Below are 20,138 nucleotides of genomic sequence, written 5' to 3'. Positions count from 1 at the left end.
CACAAGAGACAGCACAAAATTCTCCCTTTTTTTTCCACCTGGGATGCAAGACTTGCACTCCATGCTGAAAGATACTTCTCTAGGAGGGTGTGCCTACACACCAAGCACACAACAACATAGCCCATGTAAAAATAATGTCTTAGGCTCTACATAGCTCCCTTTCCTTTTTCTCCCCTTCTTCCCTAGATACTAATAAAATACTCTTCTGTTTTTGGAGTTACCTCCCTTCACAGCTGTTGGCTGCTCTTCCAGCTCTCAGCCCCCAGGCTTGAGTTCAGTTGCTTACTCAATGGGGAATGGCATTTGTCAATTCTAATGCTTGGTGTTAAACTGTGCAATTTAAAACCAGTTATAACCATGAGCAAAATTATTTAATCGCAGGATTTAGCAGATTACAGGCTGGGAACACTATATAAACATCAGGCTGGGTTTTCAGGCTAAGCACTTGGAGGCAAGGCAGAGAGATGGCATTGCCTTTCCATTATCTTTCCACCTATTGCCCATGTTGTTAATGGCAGTAAATAATAGCCACAGGGGTTGCTATCATTTCCTCCACCTGGCAACAGTGTCATAGGCTGTTCCTCTGTCAGCAATTGCCAGAGGGAAATGTTGTCTGGAAATACCTCCACCTACTTTGAGATGTCTTCTTGCACACCTTCATACTACATATACTGGGTAGTAGTGTGAGTAGTCAGCTGCATGTTCAAGACAGCCTTAAAACCTGTTCTGGAATTTGGCTATTTGTGTGCACAGGGGGCTTCTCTACAGAACACCTATTACCTGGAGATTAAATAGCAAGTGGAAAGGCCCATGGCACTGTAAATTGTCTGCATCTGCCCCTAAAGAACTTAATTCACATATATGTTCGTGTTTTTTCATTTATTTTTTCTCCCACAGTAGAATATCTTCTAGAAAGAAGAGTTTGCAAACTGGTTCTTGTTTGTAAGAAGTTTATTAAAACTGCTTGTTATTTTTGTTCAGAGACTTATTCACTTTTCAAATTATATTGGTGGTGGCTATTCTTGTGGCTCAAAGTGCAAGGCTCCTGCATCCTTTGCTTGTGGGGAAACTGGGGCAGAGCATGAGACCTTCTCTGCTGGCACCATGCAGACTTTCAACAGAAATAAACGCTCTGATCCTTAGTCTGCTCCTCTTTTCATTAGACCATTAGTATCTTTCACTGTTCCATTTTCCATGATGGACATAATTCCAGATTTTACCATCACAAGTAGCCTGTTGTTCAGGACAAGGCCACTGAGTAACTCTGCTCTTTGCTCTTCATCATCAGTGAAGTCCTGGCACTGTTGTTACATGTTATAATGACCCAGGGGAACTGCCTGACTATTTACTCAGATTAATCTCCTGATTTTTCAGCCAACTAATTGGTTTCTACCCTATTTTCTCTTCTGGATTCTATGCTGACTTTTTGCTGATTGCTCCCATCACCTTCATTTCCTTCACATATTGCTTTTGAAATTAAGTTCATCTAGCAGCAGCCCTGCACTTGCCAAACTGTGAATTTTTTTTTTTTTTTTAATTTTGTAAAATAGTCAGCTTCCCTGTGGTTAAATCCAACCAGCCCCTTCTCCCTTTTCCCCCCTCATCAAGCATTGAATTGCAGAGATTTTCAGGATGGCCATTCCAATGGAAGGTCTAGTAGACAAATTTTCCTGGAAAAATATTTGGAGCTGCATCACCCTAATCTTCAAGAACCTGTGTCCACCAGTTCCTCAGTTGTCAGAAACTTGATCTCAAGGTGAGCCAATATCAGTTTTTCTCTTTTCTCCAGACAGATTTACATCCAAAATACTTTGTAGTGTGTCCTAAATTCAGGCTGGCTTGGTAAAGTCTCTGCCCAGCAAAGAGCTTCCAGCAAACAGTCATGACAGGAGCACCAAATTTCCAGAAATTATTCAATCTTTGTCTGACAGCAGAAGACAAGAGAAATTGCTCAACTTCAGATGGATGATGTATGTCACAAGCAATCCCTGAACACAGGACTACTGTACTTAGCATTTTATTGTAGGCCTGTAAAGCAGATGTTTTTGTATTTTAGCATTCAGTACATCTTTTCCTCAGCTGCTGTTATCAGAAAAAGTCCAAATGCCAGTTTGTGTTTTGTAGTGTTCATCACAGTGATGCACAGATTTGGTCTAGCTAGTGCTGAGAAGAGCCCTGTGGGGTGGCACTGTTCACATTGCCACAAGATAGGTAAAATTTCCAGCCCAGCCATACAGAGAGAATATATGTCAGATCAAATTAGGATGTGATCTTTCTGCAGTGTCAACCACACATGCAAGCTGCAGAATCCAGGGATGGATTTTTGAGTGTGCTCCCACTGCATGCCCTGCCTTGTAGCTGGTGGCTGCACAGGCACCTTTGGAGACTCTGATACTCTGCAGCTTTTGCAAGGAAGATAAAGGAAAGGCTAATTGTGTTTTCCTGTATCCTGTGCACTTGTAAACGGCTTGAGGCAGTCTGACCCTAAATATTGATGATTCAAGTTAAAATTGTCTCCAGACAAGAGGCATTCATTTTTTCCCTATTATCCCCAATACACAAATCTTTTTCAAAACTAGATTATCTCCTAAAATCAAAAGCTCTAATTAATTCTACCATTTTATCTGCAACAGGCACTGTTAACATCTCATATCATGCTCCAATAAATTTGCCCACAGAGATTAACAACATCTGAGGGGGGAATGAAAGGAAAGAAAAAAAGGAGGGAAAGAAAGCTTTTTCAATTGAAGACCAGGAACTATTCTTCTAATTAGCCCAGGTACAGGATGGCATTAGCTTCTGGGAGCAAATTAGTGTCTGTGTGAATCTCTGCTGCATCACCTCCAAGCTGCAGAGCTAGGCTGGGTGTACCCAACACAGTGCTGCACATCCTACAGGGAAAATCCCACTGTAAAGTAGAGCATCTCTGCTCCTTGTCAGAAGCCAAAGTAGAGAGAAGCCTTTGCTAAGGATGTTCCAGTACAATATAAAGCCTTCCTTGCTCAAGAATGTAGCCAGGCAAGGATCTTGATGTAGGAATACACAGACAAAAAAGAGTTTTGGGAAGGAGCCATGTGGGATATCAGATTGTTAAAAGTGTCAGCAACTGCATTGAGTTCAGTCAGTTTACTGAGAACTAGAGGCTGACACTTTTTGAACAGGGTCTAATTTTATTCCAAAGAAGTGGTAGGAACCCATTGGAGAGACAGTAAACGCAGGTGAAAAATTAGGCATCTGCTGTAAATTCATATTTGTGCTGCATGTGAAGGAAATGGGGACTGGAAACACTGTTGACATGTGTTGGACAAAGTGATTTGCATAAGGGATGGGACCAGAAATATTAATCAGAACCAAACACTTTTTTTCCCTTAAACAATGGCAAAGTTTATATCTAATAATTCAAGTTCTATGTATGTGGTTCCATGCTTTCTGATTCCAACAGGGACTTTGAAATGGAAATGCCAAACTTGGTATGCAGGGCATGATGGATCACCATGTATGCATAGGAATAAAAGGGTTGTCATTGGAAGTAATTTTGCGTTGAATTACACAATGTGTAATCCAATTGAAATCAGCAGAACGGCACAAGGTGTAATGTAGTGTGCAAAACGTGATCCATTGCATGCAATTTTAACAGGGATACCACACCACTCATCTAAGTAATGTGCTAAAATTGAATTTGTGAAAGGTGGGGGGGGAAGAATTGTGAAGAATGGATGCATTTTATAATTGGGAAAATACTTTTTCAGAATGTGACTGAATATATATTTTTAAGGCTAATTTATTACACTGGGAAGTTGTTTGCTTCGTAATAGTGCTGTCAGATCCTCAAATTTGGCAAGTTCCCTCACTGGCATAGAGTGGGACCAGCCAAGCCTATCAGCCTGGGAGAGCTTAGCATCCATTTTCCCTATTGACATGTGTAACATTATCCAATGGTGTTCCTAAATGAACTCCATCATCATCAGTAAATCTTTTTCTGATGCCCTTGACCAACAGCATTCCCCAGGAAAAGTAGCAGGTGTCCCTTGGCACAGTGCCCTCTGTGGCCTGCAGGAAAAGCAAAAAAAGGAAAAAAGAACTAATTTCCATGCTGTACCTTTGCTCAAACAGCAGGGAAGGTGGTAAGTCTTGCAGGAATGGAGTGGGGGGTAAAAAATTGTGGGTGCCATGAGAGCAATTTGGTGTTTGCCAGAGATCAGGGCAGGCACAGACAATCTGCACTGCCCAGGCTCAGGAGTGGCCCCTGTGCCAGTGTCAAAGCTGACAAGTGAGTTTATTCAAGGCTTGCTATGTGAGCATAAGACATGCTTATCTGATTTCCTCATTACCTGCAGTGTCTGCCAAGGATAAGGAGGATGACCTGGGATACCTTTAAAATGTTTTTTTTTTTTTAAATTGGGAAGTGGCCTGGTGTTGGTAGTGTTTAACATGCTGTGTTTTCAAGATGAAATCTACTGTCCAGTCACTGGCATAATGCTCTTCAGTATGAGGGTGCCATTATAGTGTAATTTTTCATTGTGTGCTACTTGCTATTAATGAAAATTAGAAGCTCTGTGTAAAAATCCCTACCACTCTTCCATATATTTGATACTCTGGAATAAAGTTGCACTCCCAGGAAACTTATTTTAGATCTACATAGAAAGTATTTACCTAATGCATACAATATAGAAAGTAATGTTAGATATGTATATCTCATGAGCTGAGGTAAATGCGACCAATATCCTGGGTCAGTAATAACAATTAAGAACCCAAACTAAAAGTGTATCTTCTGACTAACTCACATTAAGTAGATTTTTTTTTTTTTTTCCTTGAAGAAAAGAGAATGGAAAGTTAACACTGTTTTCTGGACTACATGTTAGTTCACTGTATTCTACAAAACTGTAGTTTTATTTTTTTTAGCATTTTCATGGCATTTGGTTATGAGTAATTCTAGCAACACAAAAATTTGTAGTAAAAACTCAATTTTTTTTCTTATGAAAGTTTCAGATTTTCCTACATTATTTTCCAATTTGAAATCACTGTCTATATGAAGTAAAAACTTATACATTCACTGGAAGCCCATTCAGTTTTTCACTGTGCAGGAGCTCCTACTATTTATGCCGTTTTCATTGATAATTTTTCTTTGCTTCTGCATTCTTCTTTTTAAGGTGAAAGGCTTCTTTCTCCTCTCTTATTCTTTAATTCTTTTTCAGAGTTCTTTATACAGTTTTTCAAAGTACAAAGTAAAATTAAAGGCTCAAATAAGCAACTCTTGATATCAAACTTTATCAGTGTAGGTACTGGATCATGAAAACAGGTAGGTGGGAGTGCTAGTCACATAACCCATCATGACTTGAGGAAGGGTAGGTGAAGTAATTGGAAGTGCTGGAAGTGGGACCCTTGCTTTCCCTTCCTTCTAATCCCAAGTCTTGGTTCTTCCTGGCCACGTTGAGTCCTTTTCTTTGAGGATGTTCAAACCTGACCCCAGGATGCTGCTTTGGCTCTCATAAAGAGGTGGGGAAATATGTTATCACAGAGCCTTCAGTCTGGGCTTCCCAAAGGGCCTTGGCTGCTAAGTAAAATGAAAAGTATCCCCAGGGAAATAAGTCCAGTTCTGTTTGCTGGAGAATGTGAGTATTTGCTGTGATGATCCCTAACAGGAATTGCAGCTGAAATCAATGTTTAACTCAGGTGTGGGGAAGGAGGACTACTCTTTTCCATTCCCAGCTGCATCACTATGTTTCAAAAGCACTTTGGGTCAAAATGCTGCCTCAGTCTGGAACTTCATCTTTCCAAAATGCCTCTATCTTATTCTATCTGATGCAAGAGGCTTCTATGAGCTGCCTTAGTAATGCCCAGTAATCTTTTCCCAAGTCATTGATAGACATCTGTTGACCATGCTGCTGTATGAAAAGGGGCTTGTTACCATGGCAAGTTTGTGTAGACTTTAATCTGAATACTGTCTTCTAAAGAAAGATGGCTCATGCTGAATTTTTTTCTTTTACCATGAAAATCCAACTTTACTCTGAAAAAAAGCACCAGTAATTGTTTATTCAAGCTTTTAGTAGTCAGTCATCTGGCTATTGATAATTCCTTAATCTTTACTTTGGTTGGAAGGCACTTAACAAATCCAGCATAGTTTTCATTAAATTAAAAACCAACATCAGTAATACAACATAAATGGAATAATTGCCTGTTATCCAAATTCTGTGCTATGCCTTTCATGTGCAATTGCTATGGAATACCTGATCTTTTTGTGGAGTAGAGGACAACATAGAAATTCAGCTTAGTCAAGCCTTTCCTGTGTGGTATTCTCAGGACATAGATAGCATAATTGACTACAGATATCTTAGTTTAAAAGCCATCTTTTAAGTTTCATCCAGTCCTAGTAATTTGTGTACAGTCCCATGGGCTGCATCCAAGGATTATGCTAATTTTATTAGCAACTCCTCTTGCTTTAATTAAACTATATAAATTCCCATCTGGTCACTGTTATGCCAACACCCTTTTTCCATTTTTTTTAAAAAAAATGTATAAATAGTTTGTAGGTTTGCATTTCAATTCTGATTTCCTGAATTATCCATTGTGTTTTCCACATGAAATAACACAATATTGAGGGGTGAACTGGATTTCACACTGAGCTAATGGGTTTGAGGGAACCTCTGGATCAAAGCAGAGACCTGTGTTTCTGAAGTTGGCCAGGTCTTTCTGGGAGCAGGTTGTCAAAGTAACTTGTTCTGTTGAAAGAACCAAACTATATGGTGCTGTTCAAAATACCTACAAGAAAGATCTGTATTAACATTTACTGTGTTTATAACACAAATCAGAGCAATGTGAATTCCTTAGTGGACTGTTAATTTACATGTTATATGCTTTCAAATATTTCCAAAAGCAAATGTGAAATGATTAGTAATCTGTTCACGTGCTCACAAAACGTTATTAGCAAAACGCCTTGGGCAGTGTGTTATGTTGACTAAAATTGATAATTTCTTATTTTAAAACTACAGCAACTCCCACTGCCCATGGATAATTTTAGGACCTGCCCAGAGCCCAGACCTCCTGGTCACACCACTTCTCAAGGTGTGTGTTGAGTTGAGGGGGAAAAAAGACCAAGAAACCCACAAACAGCAACATCCCCTGTCCAGTGCAGTGACCTAAGGTTTGAGTGATTCAGCTCTTCTGAAAGCCTCAATAAAAGTTTTCTGTGGAGTCCTGCAGATTAAAATGGTTTGTTATCTATAAAATCACAGTGAGGAGGTGATTCTGGTGTTTACCACTTGTTCTGCTTATGTAAGTTTTAAAATGGGTATGTTGCTCTGAAGAAATCGAGCCTGGTGATTCTTTTTCCTCCTGCACAACTGTCCATCACCAGCTGTGTGTGGTTCTGACAGACTCAGCACCCTGCACAAAATATCTCATACTTCTCAAAGTGTTGAGGTTGTTCTTTCTTTAAAAGAGGACAAGAGAGCAAACTATTTAATGGCATTTGTCAATGTATCTCTTTTTTTTTGAATAATGGTTTCCATGCCTTGCAGACTCAAATATAACATGACACTTCCTCCTAAATGCCAATTATTCTGTCTAGAAAAGTTGCCCAAAAGTCTACTCCTCAAAGTTTCACACCAGACTCACATGGGATCTTAGAATTCAATAAAAGCTGTTGTGATAGCAAGATTGTGCAAGAAGCCTATGCCATAGCCAAATACTGCTTATATGGTTGCAAAACACATTCCAGCAATTTACATTTACATCTATGAAGTAATTGAATAAAGAAATGCTTCATCATTTACTTTTTTAGCACGTAGGTGAATTATTTTGCAAACATGTGAAGGGGTGATCATATAACATCATGGTGCTTTGTGCTAGAGAAAAACAATTACAGTGAATAAGGTAGAATGGCTCTGTTATTGCAGTACATAAGACTTTGATTACATACTGCCAAGATTCATACCAGCCTAGTAGTTGTTGACAGATAAAGTAACAAAAATGAAACTCATTTATTTTTTCTTTATTGAGACCTCAAGGTAAAGCAAATTTTCAGTTCTTGTACTTACTACATTGAAGGAACAGAGACTGACAGTCAAAATGTGCCAGTCCAGAAATATAAATTAAACCTAGTTTCATATCAAAGTTTCATTTAGCCTCTGAAAAGGAGCTGCTGCTTGGATTATTTTTGATCCTAAAACAAATACACTGTAGACAACTGTAGTGTATCTTGGATGAATTAACCCCCTCGTACATTTAGCTTTTATGTATTGTCCAGGATATGCATCCATGTCTTTTCAAGCAATTAAAACGTTTGTTATGGACTTAATTATTTTAATTTTTACCCCCTGTTTAATAACATTTACAATGTTTACTAATCCAGTGAACATGTGGATGGTTTTAATAGATTGTAGTACTTTTGTAGAAGAAAATAGATATTTTGAGGAAAAAACCTGCTCTCCCTCCTTGTGTAAGGAAAATTCTTCTGGCTTTTACCAGTAGTTCTTCTAGGGAGCTAGATACAGTATTATTTTATGATGATTCAAAAAAATTTTTTTTTGTAAATATGTTTATTTTCTAAAATGCAGATAAAAGTAGCTGTTAAAATAGCCAAGTACTAAAATGAGTGGGTTTAACACGTCAAAATCTTGGATTAGTTGTTACCTAGTCCAACTGAACTTAATTGCAGTTCAGATTAATGAGGCAGTATCCTGGTATCTCCTCTGTAATTAAACACTTCTCTGGTTCAATACAGTATTAAGGATGCACCAGACGTTGAAACCTCAGTGGTGAAATTTAAAACTGCTGAAATTGGAGAGGTCAGCTGTGAAATACAAATTCCTTTGCAGTATGGAAAATTCACTTGCACGGTGTGTTTCAAGAATAATTCAGCTTATATTGGGGATGCGGTATTTAAAAATTTTTTTCTTATCTTTGTGCCATCTAAATTTGAGAATTTTTTTTCATTAGTTGCTGAGAAAAAGTAACATAAAGTGCACTTGTTTCCAGAATTACCTTTTCTGACCTTTCACAAGATGATAATTGCAGTACCAGTAGGCTTAGAGGACTTGTTAAAAAAATTAAGCTTGTAAAGTAGCAAAAAATGCCCCTTTGCTTGCTGGTGTCGATTTCAAAATTAACATTTTAGTTCATGTGCTTCTAATAATCGCTGACCCTTACTTCATGTGCTTTCCACAGGAAATGAATACAGCAGAAATTACTTTGACCCATTGATGGGTGAGGAAATAAACCCAAGGCAGTGTGGGATGGAGGTCAGTGAGGAAGGTGAGGCAGAATTAAGTATGTAATTTTGGTGTCAGAATATTCTTTTCCATTCATGAAAATGAGGTGTCAGAGATCACATATGCAGTTCTATTTAAATATTGAGGTTTACAATTTAAATTCTAAGCCTTAACTGCTTTGAACAGGATAGGCAGCATACATAGACTTTGATCAAGGACAGTGAGTTAATGGGCAGGTAAAAATGAGGCTGTTCTCTATTCACTCTGCTACTGTAGCAAAATGAAGCACATTTGGACAGCATTGTCTACACCATATTCTGTTTAATTAATGAAGTTAGTCCAGGATTGAGTGCAAAGCTGTAGCTTTTTCACAATCCTGCTCCCGAAGTCCGTCTTAGACGGCAATCTTATTATGGAGTTGAATGTGTGTTTGCCTAACAGGAAGAAACCACAAAGTGTGTAAAAGTGCATGAGGAGACTTTTTAAAATTTATTTATTTATTTATTTAGCCAGTTTAGCTGGAGATATTTAACTTTGCTCTCTGTGGGCGATAGCAACCAGTGGGAGGGTGTGACTCCGCAGAGCTGGAAGAACAGAAGTTATGCATAGGTATGAGGGAGATTAACCAGGAGGTATTGTCTGGCAGAGGAAATTCTCCTTTGCTGTCATGGCTTTTAGATAAAAAAGGGTGGGAACGGGCCTGCCTGAATTTGCATGGGCTTAAGTAAGAGCATCATCATGGTAATGAAGTGCTTAGCTATGCACTGAGTGCTTTGGCCCGGCTCCTGCTGTTGAGCACCAACAAGCTGGTAGCACGCAAGGGCCAGCTCTCCTGAGTGAGTTATCTTGCTAGCCCTTTGCTTTTCTAAAACCTCTGCTTGTACTGCAGAGACTCCCTAGATGCACAGCTACAGCCAAATCTAAAAAAAGTTATCTGCTCACTTCTGAAAGTCATGAGAAACTTTGTGCACATACGGAGGTTTTAAACTTTTGAGACAAAAACTTGTGTGACTGAAAAAAACAGGCTCTGTTGCTTATAACTAACTTGAATTTCTGTGTTCTGGTGAAAAAAAAAATCAAGGTTGATCAAGGTCGAATTACATCTAATCCCAATAATTTCCTCATTCATTGTATAGGATAGCAGTGTAATAACTTGGAAGTCAACTTCTGGCTCAGAGTTTTTAAAGGAAATATTTTTTTCCTGTTGGTCCTGCCTTGGTTCATCTTATGAAAAGGCTTTATGAGTCATAATCTGCTTCATAACCAGAGAATGAAAAGCAGATTAGATTTATGTATCTGTGCATGTATGCCTGAAATCATGTACGGACAGAGTGGTGACATAAGGGATATAGGGACATACAGTTCTCATTGGGAGGAAATGTTCTCTTGACTGTGTTGAAGAGGCTGAGTGATGTACTTAACCATAAATGCTGATTTTGTATTGTGTGGTAAAATATATTTATTTATTTTAGAATTTGGAACAGGCTCTTAGTCCAGGGTTTGGAGTGGAGAGGTGGTTTTAGTCCATTGAATATCATGCTAAGCCTGAGATCCGTGTGTAAAGAGCTGTCTTTTGCTGCACCTCCTTTATCTCCCTGGCAAAAAATATTACTCAAAGTTTGGGATTATGCTTATTGAAAGTCAGATAGCTACTGCTTCTTTTCTTTGTCTGCCTTCTTTTTCCTTGAAGAAGTGGTAAATTAGTGGAAGTACATTTGTATGTAGTGGTTGGATTTTAAAAAAAATGGTCAGAACTAAAGCTTGGTCCTGCATGGTCATCCCCTGTTTGGAAACCATTCTGGCTTACCTCTTCTTTCCAGCTAGCAGCTTGTCATGAGCAAGAGTCAAAACCAGAAAAACATGAGGAAATCAGGGCACACTTTGAAGTTACACTCTTTTTAGAACTTTAGAAAGCCAGGATCAATGCCCAAAGAGAATATCTGGAGAAAAGCAAATCTTCAGCCACTAACTATTATTTAATAATTTATTCTGTCAAATAGGAAGATATTGGCAATTATCTTTTCTATATTTGATGAATTAGATTTGTTCTGGAAATTTGTATGAGTTCATAATGCCCTGAGAGCAAGCAGCATCCCACAATGGATTTGCTTGCCCCCCTTGCCAAGGGAACACTTCAATGTTGTAAGCTAAAAGAAATGCAAAAGATTCTACACTTTCAGAAGAGGTTTGCAGATGTCACTACCTTTTTTTGAAAGATCGGTGTAACTGAAAAACTTGACTCTGAAATTTCATGGTAAAAATAATTTATTCTTTGAGATTCTATTGAGAACTTAAAATGACCCACCCAAGCTTGCATGCAGTTGTATTTAATCCACCTGCCTTGTATGCATTTCTTTGGTCTTCTATCTGCCTGTATTCACTAACAACTTAGAGAAGTCAGGGTCTGAGAGAAAATGTCCTAGTTCTCATTTCTCCCTTGAATATAGAACCTTTAAATATTTTTCTTTCTTTTAAGTTTCATGGAAAAAGGTAAGTGTGCATATCCTTTGCTGCTTTTTAAAATCTGCAGTTATTACTGAGAATTTGAATGACTAACCAGTCACAAATTCAAAATTTATAGAGTGTTGTAATGACTATTCATACTAATGTGTTAGTATTATGGATAGCAAGGCAAAATTTCTAATGAAGATCTAAAATCACGTTAGAATAAATTGGGTATTTTGGTTTTTATTAAGAGTCAAATAGAATTTTGGCAATTTGAATACAAACAGTCATTTCAGCTACTCTATTAGCAGAATTTATAAACCAGTTTCATTACAGATCAACATATAATATTGCCCATTTAAAAATATATTTATAAATATAAATATATATATTTATTATATATGAATATATAAAAATATATAAAATATAAATATATATATAATATATAAACATATATATTATATAAAGATAAATATATTTAAAATATATGACTATATTTTTTATTTTTAATTGTCTTGCATCAAGTGACTGTATTTTTATTCTAAGCTATGAAACTAGCACTGTAAAAACTATCTTTAAGTGTCAAAGGTCTTCCTAACTTTTGCATTTTTATATCTTATACTTTATAACTTTACTTTTAATTTAAAATAGTATTTAAATTTAATTTAAAATAGTATTTCCTGAAATACTACTGGAAGAAACTATAGTTGTTTGCTTCTTTAAGATCCTGTGAAATTTGATGAGCAAATCCTGTACTCTAAACTGATGAAGCTTCTAGATGAAGAAAACAAGATGCTGGACTTCCAAGGTAAATAACAAAGCCAATTGCATAAAGAAAAATAAAACTCTTTTGAGTCTGCATGTGGGGAGGAGAGAGGGTAATCCATCCCCTTGAACTCAGAAGTCAAAGGGATGATGATTTTAATGCAATTCTGTAAGGTCTTTTTCTCCAAATGTTTTTGTTTTGTGTCATGTTTATGTGGTTTTAACTGTAACTTTAGTGGCGTGCTTTCTCTCTAGATTGCTTCACTGCATGTTGAATTCCACACTTAGGAAAGAAGACTGGGAATATCATTGCTTATTTGCTCAAATATAGAAGTAAAAATCCTTGTTTAAGCTGGTAAATGAGTGGGCAATTTGCTTGATGCACAGGTCATCTGGCACTGAGGTTATCTGTGCAAAGGTTTGCACTAACAGAAGAGTAAGAAAGTGTTTTCCATGGCTCTGTTAGAAAATACAAATTGATGTTCCACCTACAGTAAAAACAAAGGAGTTTTTGAGAAGAATTTCTTCACCTCAAGTGAACAGCCCTACTTTGGTTTCACTTGTTTTTACGGGCATTACTTCAAACGTGGTGGATTCAGGAGACCTTGGCCATCACAGCCTCCACACGAGGCCCATGTCTGCTGCTCTCCAGCTCATCCCAGGAGAAGTGGCATTTGTACAAACCCAGCTCAGGACTGCCCCTGTATTTTTTACCTATCCACCCTCTCCCTTTTCAGCAGCTGTCTTCTGTGTGAAATTATTTTGTGTCCTTTGTATGTGTGAGGCTTCCTGCTGTATTTCAGCAATGCATGGGCTCACTCTGTCAGAGACAGGGCAGGTGGTTGCCTGTGGCACTGGAGCTCCAGGAGCTGCAGCTTGTTTTATGACTATTTCATTTATAAGCAACTTTGCTCTAGAAGAAGCGTTTTCATTTGCCTAGGGTTGCAGAATCTCTTGAACTGGCACTTGTCTTATCAGTAACATCTTTGAAACCCATTTTATCTCATTTTAAATGCAAAGGGGAGAAAAAGTGCAACCATCGCAACTAAATTCATGGAGATAGTTTAAGCAGAAACCTTTAACACGTTGCTAGCAAGATTTCTGTTGTTCTATGTCAATTTTGGGGCAACCAAATTCATCAGCATGTGTGTCTCACGCTGCATGTGCACATCAGAGCCCCCAGTGTAGGCTTGAGGGCAGAAATGGACACACTGCAGGCCACTCAAGACTCTCAAGCTGTGCCTTGGTGCTTTTCTTTCTGAAAAGTCCCATGATGGGTATCAGGGCTGGTCCTGTGGGTGAGGCTGCACACCGTTCCAGCTGAATTCATTACTTTTCTTTGCTTGGGTTGAGCAAATCCAGCAAAGAGGGATTTTCCTGGGGAGGTGAAGCTTGTGCTGTTTCCACCTCTGTGAATATATCAGGGTGTATGTATTTCTGCCTGTGTTTTTCCCTCTCAGTATTTGAACTAGTTGGTCACTTCCAACCTATTTTTTTTTTAACAGGGAACAAATCTCACAGGTATGACTTCCCTACCAGCTTTATGGAAGTGGGCAGTTGAGCAGAGCAGACAAGCATTATTAATGTCTCCACCGAGGGAAAAGCTAATATGGGAGTTTGACCCTTATTAGCATCAGAAAAACCATAGAAAACTAGGATTCATTTGGTTCCACTCTTACAGAACTGCTTCGTTTCTTCATTTGGCCACTGAGCTGAAAAATCACGTAGTCATACAGTCCTAATTAATAGATGATCCCCAAAGGAAAGGAAAGAACATGGCTCAGAATTTATATAATTGTATATTTAAAGCATTTTGTCACTGAGTTACCTGTTGGCCACTCTTATATTATGTTATTTCATATTATAAGGCAACTTAAAAGGCAACATTGGTTGTTTGTTTTTAAAGATATAGACTACATATTTTTGCCTTTCATTTTGTCAATATAAGATTGTGATCCATGAACATTTTAGATGATTATATGTGATTGCCTAAGAAGTAATTTCTATTATATTGTTCTTTGGCAAGAACCAAAAAATTGAAGTGCCAAGTTTTGCAGAAGTTTAGTTGTCTGAAACTGGTGCATGAGCCTTCAGCACTGAACTCTTTTAGATACAATTTGCAAATGGTTTTCTAGACCAGGTCACCAAAATTATTTTTCCTTTTGGAGTTTATTGCAGCTTTTTGCATCAAACCCATTCTGAGGTGTAATATGCTGCTGAATATATCCTTTAAATTGTCATCTCAGTGTATAAACTGCTGCTATCTGATGGATAAATACAGAAGTAAATGAAGTCACAAGCTAATACCATAGAGATTGTTTTAATTACAGCCCAGCAGTAGCAAATACAGCCTGTGCTGAAGTGATTTAAGCTACAAGGAAAGCATGACTCACAGGGTTAGGTACATCCAAAGCAATGAAAACTTCTGAAGCTCATGCTAACAACTTCAAGCAGCAAGTTTTTAATTAGTTTATCAGTCCACTAATGAATTTTCAGCCATTTTATCCTCTGTGTGCAAAGTAGTAGAATTTTTAGCAGAGAGGATTTGGTTGCTTTTCTTTTGGTCAAGTGTTGCTCTGGGGCACCACCTCAATCCTCCGACCTGTGGGTCAGCTCAAGCAAGGAACAACCTGACGCTGACCAAGTTTGAGAAGTTTTTTTCCAAAGCCACAGCAGAAGGAATAGATCAGTTTAACTTATCCTGTTCTCTCCTTGTTTCCAATTCAGGCAAATGAATGTTTAAATGAGCATATGTATCTTTTAATCAAATACTTTTAAAATCTAAATTGTAATTTATTGTTTTATTTTTCAGAGTTGCTTCCCTTGAAAAAGCTTTTGAAAATGCTCTCTCTTCTTTTGCTCTTTTTTGACAAAACTTGTGCTAATGAGTCCAATATCTTCCACCAAAATTGAGTTCACTCAATACTATTCCTCATAAAAATAAGAAACACAAAATATAAAAGTATATGTTGATGAACTGCTTCATGCTTATCTTTCTGAACCAAATGGTTTTATTCCCTTTTTGACTATTGCTCTACCCTGAGACAGGAATCTGCTGACGTCCCAGGATGTAAGCCTGCAGTGCTCCTGTGGAAGCAGTAAAGCAGCTGATTTATACCAGCTGAGCATATGGCCCATTGTGTACAGCACAGCATCAAGGGGAGCAAGCAATGCTCCATCTTCTGCTTTTGGCAATGTTTCTTTTTCCTGTGCTTCCTGGGTTTTCTCTCTCCTAGCCAAACCCTGATGTTACAGTAAATTTAAATGTAAATATTGTTTTGGTTTTGCAGTTAATAGTTGTAGGTCAAATCACTTTTCATTAGGTTTGTAAAGTGCTACATGAAGAGATGTGTACCCTAAGGTAATGGTTTGAGTTGTTTATATCTACTGTACATTTCCCCCAACATGATTTTGAATTGTATCCTGTTGTAATTAAATGGAAAACCCACCCTGCTTCCTGTGTGTTGGTGGCACCGAGGTGATTTAAGTACTCGGGAGGCTCAACAATTAAAGTCATTAAACAATGAGCAGTGAGCAAAACTGGAAATGTTAATAGCCTTAGTTTTATCTTTCCTTTTCTGGTCTTCATTAGAGAATGAAAGACTTCAAAGGAGAGTGAGGGAAAAAACCTCTCTTTTAACTGCTTTCATGTCGTAGGATGGACAAAGAGAAGCAAATAACTAGATATGGCAATTTCTTTAAGAGATAGGCACAGAGAACTATAAAAGCTTACACACAGAAATATGAAGCAAAACAGATAGATGTGGGCAATCTGATATCTGTTTTTTTTAGTGATCTTAAAGGGGAGACATGAGAAAAAATAGTTGTCATTCTTTATGATCCAAACTAGTATTAGTATTGTAGCAGATATCAATGAGCAGATTTTTTTTTTTAAACATAGAATGATCAATTAAATTGAAAAAATATGAACTTTAGTTTAAGGCTGACTTTATGAGTGAGATTTATTTTTATTTATGTGGTGCATGTACCCTTTGGTTCTGCATATGTCGCTGCAGTGAAATCAGGGGAATCCTGTGGGTGAGAGCAGACCTTGATGCAATTAATTAGGCAGGAGATGCACACATACACCTAGGGGATGGAATCCAATCATTTGGGGTGAGTTGAAAGGAAGATGAAATCCTTGATGTGACTTCTCCTAAAACTCCCATTTAATTGCAGTTATTGCTCCTCTTCTCAGGAAGGAATGGCAAAGATGTTCCAAATCCCAGTCCCTTTAACAGGCGAGCGAAGTGCCAGTGGAAATGTAGATCATGCCTTTTAAAAGTACTTTCCTTGCACTTGGCACCTGTCAGTTGTGTTACTGATGCTGTTCCATAATTAAAGTGTTGGTGGGCCATATTAACTGAGAAGGTGGAAAGCAGTGGATGAACTGGGAGCTAATCTGCCACTTTTGTTTCAAGCAGCCCGTGTCGCCAGCGAAGATTTTCCGGACGCTGTAATGCCTGTCAGCTCCAGTAAGGCATGTGACCTTCACAGGGAGCTTGAGGATGAAGAGATTCCTTCATATATCCAGCAGTTTGAGAGAGATGTTCAGGATGACATAATTCTGCTTGGCAGCTTTTCACTGGAACAGGTCAGAGTTAAGAACTATAAGACAGTTTTATCACTTGCTTCATAACATGATGCTGGCTTGTTAACCTTGTACACCCCAATTCTATTTCTCTGCCTGGCAATACTTACACTGAGAGAGGAAATGATAACCATTGTCGTTGGCATGCTTTATGTGACTGGCACTTTGCTAAGCTAACAGCAGGACCTTTATCTCTGTCTCCATTTCAATGTGAATAAAAATAGATTGCCTTCATGGCTTCTTTCCTAAATAGTGGAGGATCTCTGACTGCTATGTAGTAATATTGCAATTGAGTTTCAATCAAGAGACTAAGTCTAGGACATCTCTCTCTGCCACATTTAACAGAGGCTTATTCATCAGTGAGCAAGTTCAGATTGGAGCCCAGGGAGGATTTATGTAGCAATGTTCATTGTACAGAGGATAAAATTATTTCCCCATTATAAATCTGTTATGTTTGTCAGGGTGGCAAAGCTTTCTAAGGTTTTCTTTTTGTCATTTGTAGCATAAAGAGACATTCTGGTTCATGTTGACAAAGGCACAAGTTTGCAGGGCTGAAATGATACTTGTGGACACCTAATGACCATTTGTCCCTTTGAAAAATCTCATACTAAGACTAGAGGACAGGAAGAGAGATTAATTGATGAATCTATCATTTTTAATTAGCAACATGAGAACAGCGCACTGGCTCTGATGGGCTTAAAATAGGTTATCCAGTGACTGATGGTGATCTAAGCTTTCTTGTATTTTCAGGGGAAGTTTTTAGATTTTTTTTTTTCCCACTGCAGGACTAAACCATATCATTGCCTTCTGCATAATGGTGAGGGGCACAATTCTCTGCCTTACTGCTTTTCTCTAAATCCTGTAGCTGTATTTCATTCCTTGTGACTTTTTTTATAGCTGTATGCATCACACATGGGAGGTGGTATGGGTAATACTGTTCAGAGAATGTGAAATGGAAGGGAACTGTGAGGGAAAAGGACTCAGATGGTACTAAAACTTCATCTGACTCAAGGAGCTGATGGAGAATGAACCTGGGAATAGGTGAACAGAAAGTGCTACACCTTTCTAAAAAGTTATAATGTATTGAGTGTTTGTACTTTAACTATGTTTTGGCTACTCAGATGCCCCCAAAGCTTCATGAGGCTCTGTGGCACCTGAAGGAGCACAATAGATGTGTGAAAACTTTGTTTACCCTCCCTCTAAACATGGCCACATGGCTGATCACCTTACTTGGAATCTTTTTGGAGGTTCAGCAGAGTTTGTTTCCTTGACAGAAGCAATATATCTGGTCACCCTAAAAATACATTCTGCTTTTTAAGCTACAACTACATATGTGAATTTACATATAATACAATACAATAGTGCTTTTCTTCCTTATATTAGTCCAAAAGAAAGGAAATCCTTATTTAATGTGATTTATTGAGCTGGTCTACCCTGAGTTTTCAGAGAGAGACTCATTCTTTACTTTGCAACAGAGGTCTTGAGTGCCTGTGTTTTCTGTCCATTCCTCTCACACATCTCTAACTTCAATTTTTCATGCCCTGCTAAGGAATTTAGTCCCACTGACATGGTATTAGCTGTCACATCTGCATTCTGCAATACAGAGAAGAAGAGGAGCCCTTTAAAATCTTTATTGGCTTCTAGATCAGTGATCTGTACATCCATCCCTTCCTTGAAAACCTACAGAAATGGTGTACTCAGTCCCTTTGAACAGAAAATAGAAGAGCTGACACCATGTCATTGTATTGGGTTTGTGTGGACAGGTTTTGGTAGTGGTGGGGATGGCCACAGGGGTGGCTTCTGTGAGAAGCTGCCAGAAACTTTCCCCATGTCCAGCAGAGCCAATCTCTGGTGGCTTCAAGATGGACCAAACACTGGCCAAGGCTGGGCCAATTAGAAAGGGTGGTAACACCCCTGTGCTAACATATTTAAATAGGGAAAAAAAAAAAAAAAAAAAAAAAAAGAAAAAGGTATTTCGCAGTTGTAATTGTGGCCAAAGAAAAACAGAGTGAGACTATGTGAGAGGAACAGCCCTGCAGACTCCAGCCAAGATCAGTGGAGAAGGAAGGGAAGGAGGGGCTCCTGATGGAAGAACAGACCATGGTGAAGCAGCTGTGTCCCCATGGAGGACCATGGGGATGCAGAGATCCACTGCAGCCCATGGGATCCATGGGGATGCAGAGATCCACCCACAGCCCATGGGGATCCAGGGGGATGCAGAGATCCACCCACAGCCCATGGGATCCAGGGGGATGCAGAGATCCACCCACAGCCCCTGGGGATCCAGGGGGATGCAGAGATCCACCCACAGCCCATGGGGATCTAGGGGGATGCAGAGATCCACCCACAGCCCATGGGGATCCATGTCCAAGCTTGTCCTGGAAGGACTGCCTTGTGTGAAAGAGTGATGCTGGTGCAGTTTGTGGAGAACTGTTGCTGTGGGATGGACTCATGCTGAAGAAGTTCATGGAGAATTGTCTCCCATGGGAGGGACCCCAAGCTGGAGCAGGGGAAAGACTCCTCTCCCTGAGCAGTGGCAGGAACAACCTGTAGTGGTCTGACAGTAACCCCCATTCCCAGTCTCCCTGGGCTGATGTAGGGGAGAGATAGAGCTGAGAAGGAGGGAGGGCTTGAATGAATATTTCTCATTATCCTGCCCTGATTTTGCTAGTAATAAATTCGATCAACATTTCTAATTCTAGCCAGTTTTGCCAGTGATGGTCCTTAGTGAGCAATCTCTCCCAGCCCTTACCTCAACCCATGCACCCTTCATTACATTTTCCCTCCCCTGTCCTCCTGCAAAGGGGAGGGACAGAAGGCCAATACAGTCATATTGTCCTTCAAAGACCTCTAGCAATAATGTGAGCATGCTAATTCTTGTTTAATTGATCTTCTTATTCTCTGATGGACATCTTTACTCTTTGGTCCATGGGTATAACCCTGAAGCATTGCACTGTTGATGCTTTTCCACAACAGCTACAGGTTCATTGCTAGACTGCTGCCATGGTCCTCAGAATCTGTTGCTGCTGACTTTGGGATGCTTCTAGCTTGAATGTATGTTTATTGGTTTGTAAAAGTCTTTAATTTTGTGCATGCCATTTACTTCTTATTCAGTAGAAAAAAACCTT

The 20,138-nt window shown here is 38.8% G+C and overlaps 1 protein-coding gene across 1 annotated transcript in view; it reads left to right on the top strand.

Moving 5' to 3' along the window:
• The window catches only part of LOC130248801 (orofacial cleft 1 candidate gene 1 protein homolog), a 26,544-nt gene extending 8,957 nt beyond the window's left edge, over nt 1-17,587 (top strand). Inside the window, exons 4-7 of the mRNA XM_056482821.1 lie at nt 9,166-9,252; nt 12,379-12,462; nt 16,844-17,013; nt 17,513-17,587. Coding sequence (XP_056338796.1) covers nt 9,166-9,252; nt 12,379-12,462; nt 16,844-17,013; nt 17,513-17,587 — 416 coding nt within the window. The remainder of the gene's footprint in view (nt 1-9,165; nt 9,253-12,378; nt 12,463-16,843; nt 17,014-17,512) is intronic.
• Nucleotides 17,588-20,138: the final 2,551 nt, after the last annotated feature.

Source organism: Oenanthe melanoleuca, chromosome 2 (genome assembly GCF_029582105.1).
Source record: "Oenanthe melanoleuca isolate GR-GAL-2019-014 chromosome 2, OMel1.0, whole genome shotgun sequence".
Classification (NCBI taxonomy): domain Eukaryota; kingdom Metazoa; phylum Chordata; class Aves; order Passeriformes; family Muscicapidae; genus Oenanthe; species Oenanthe melanoleuca.
This window is presented reverse-complemented; position numbering and strand designations above follow the sequence as displayed.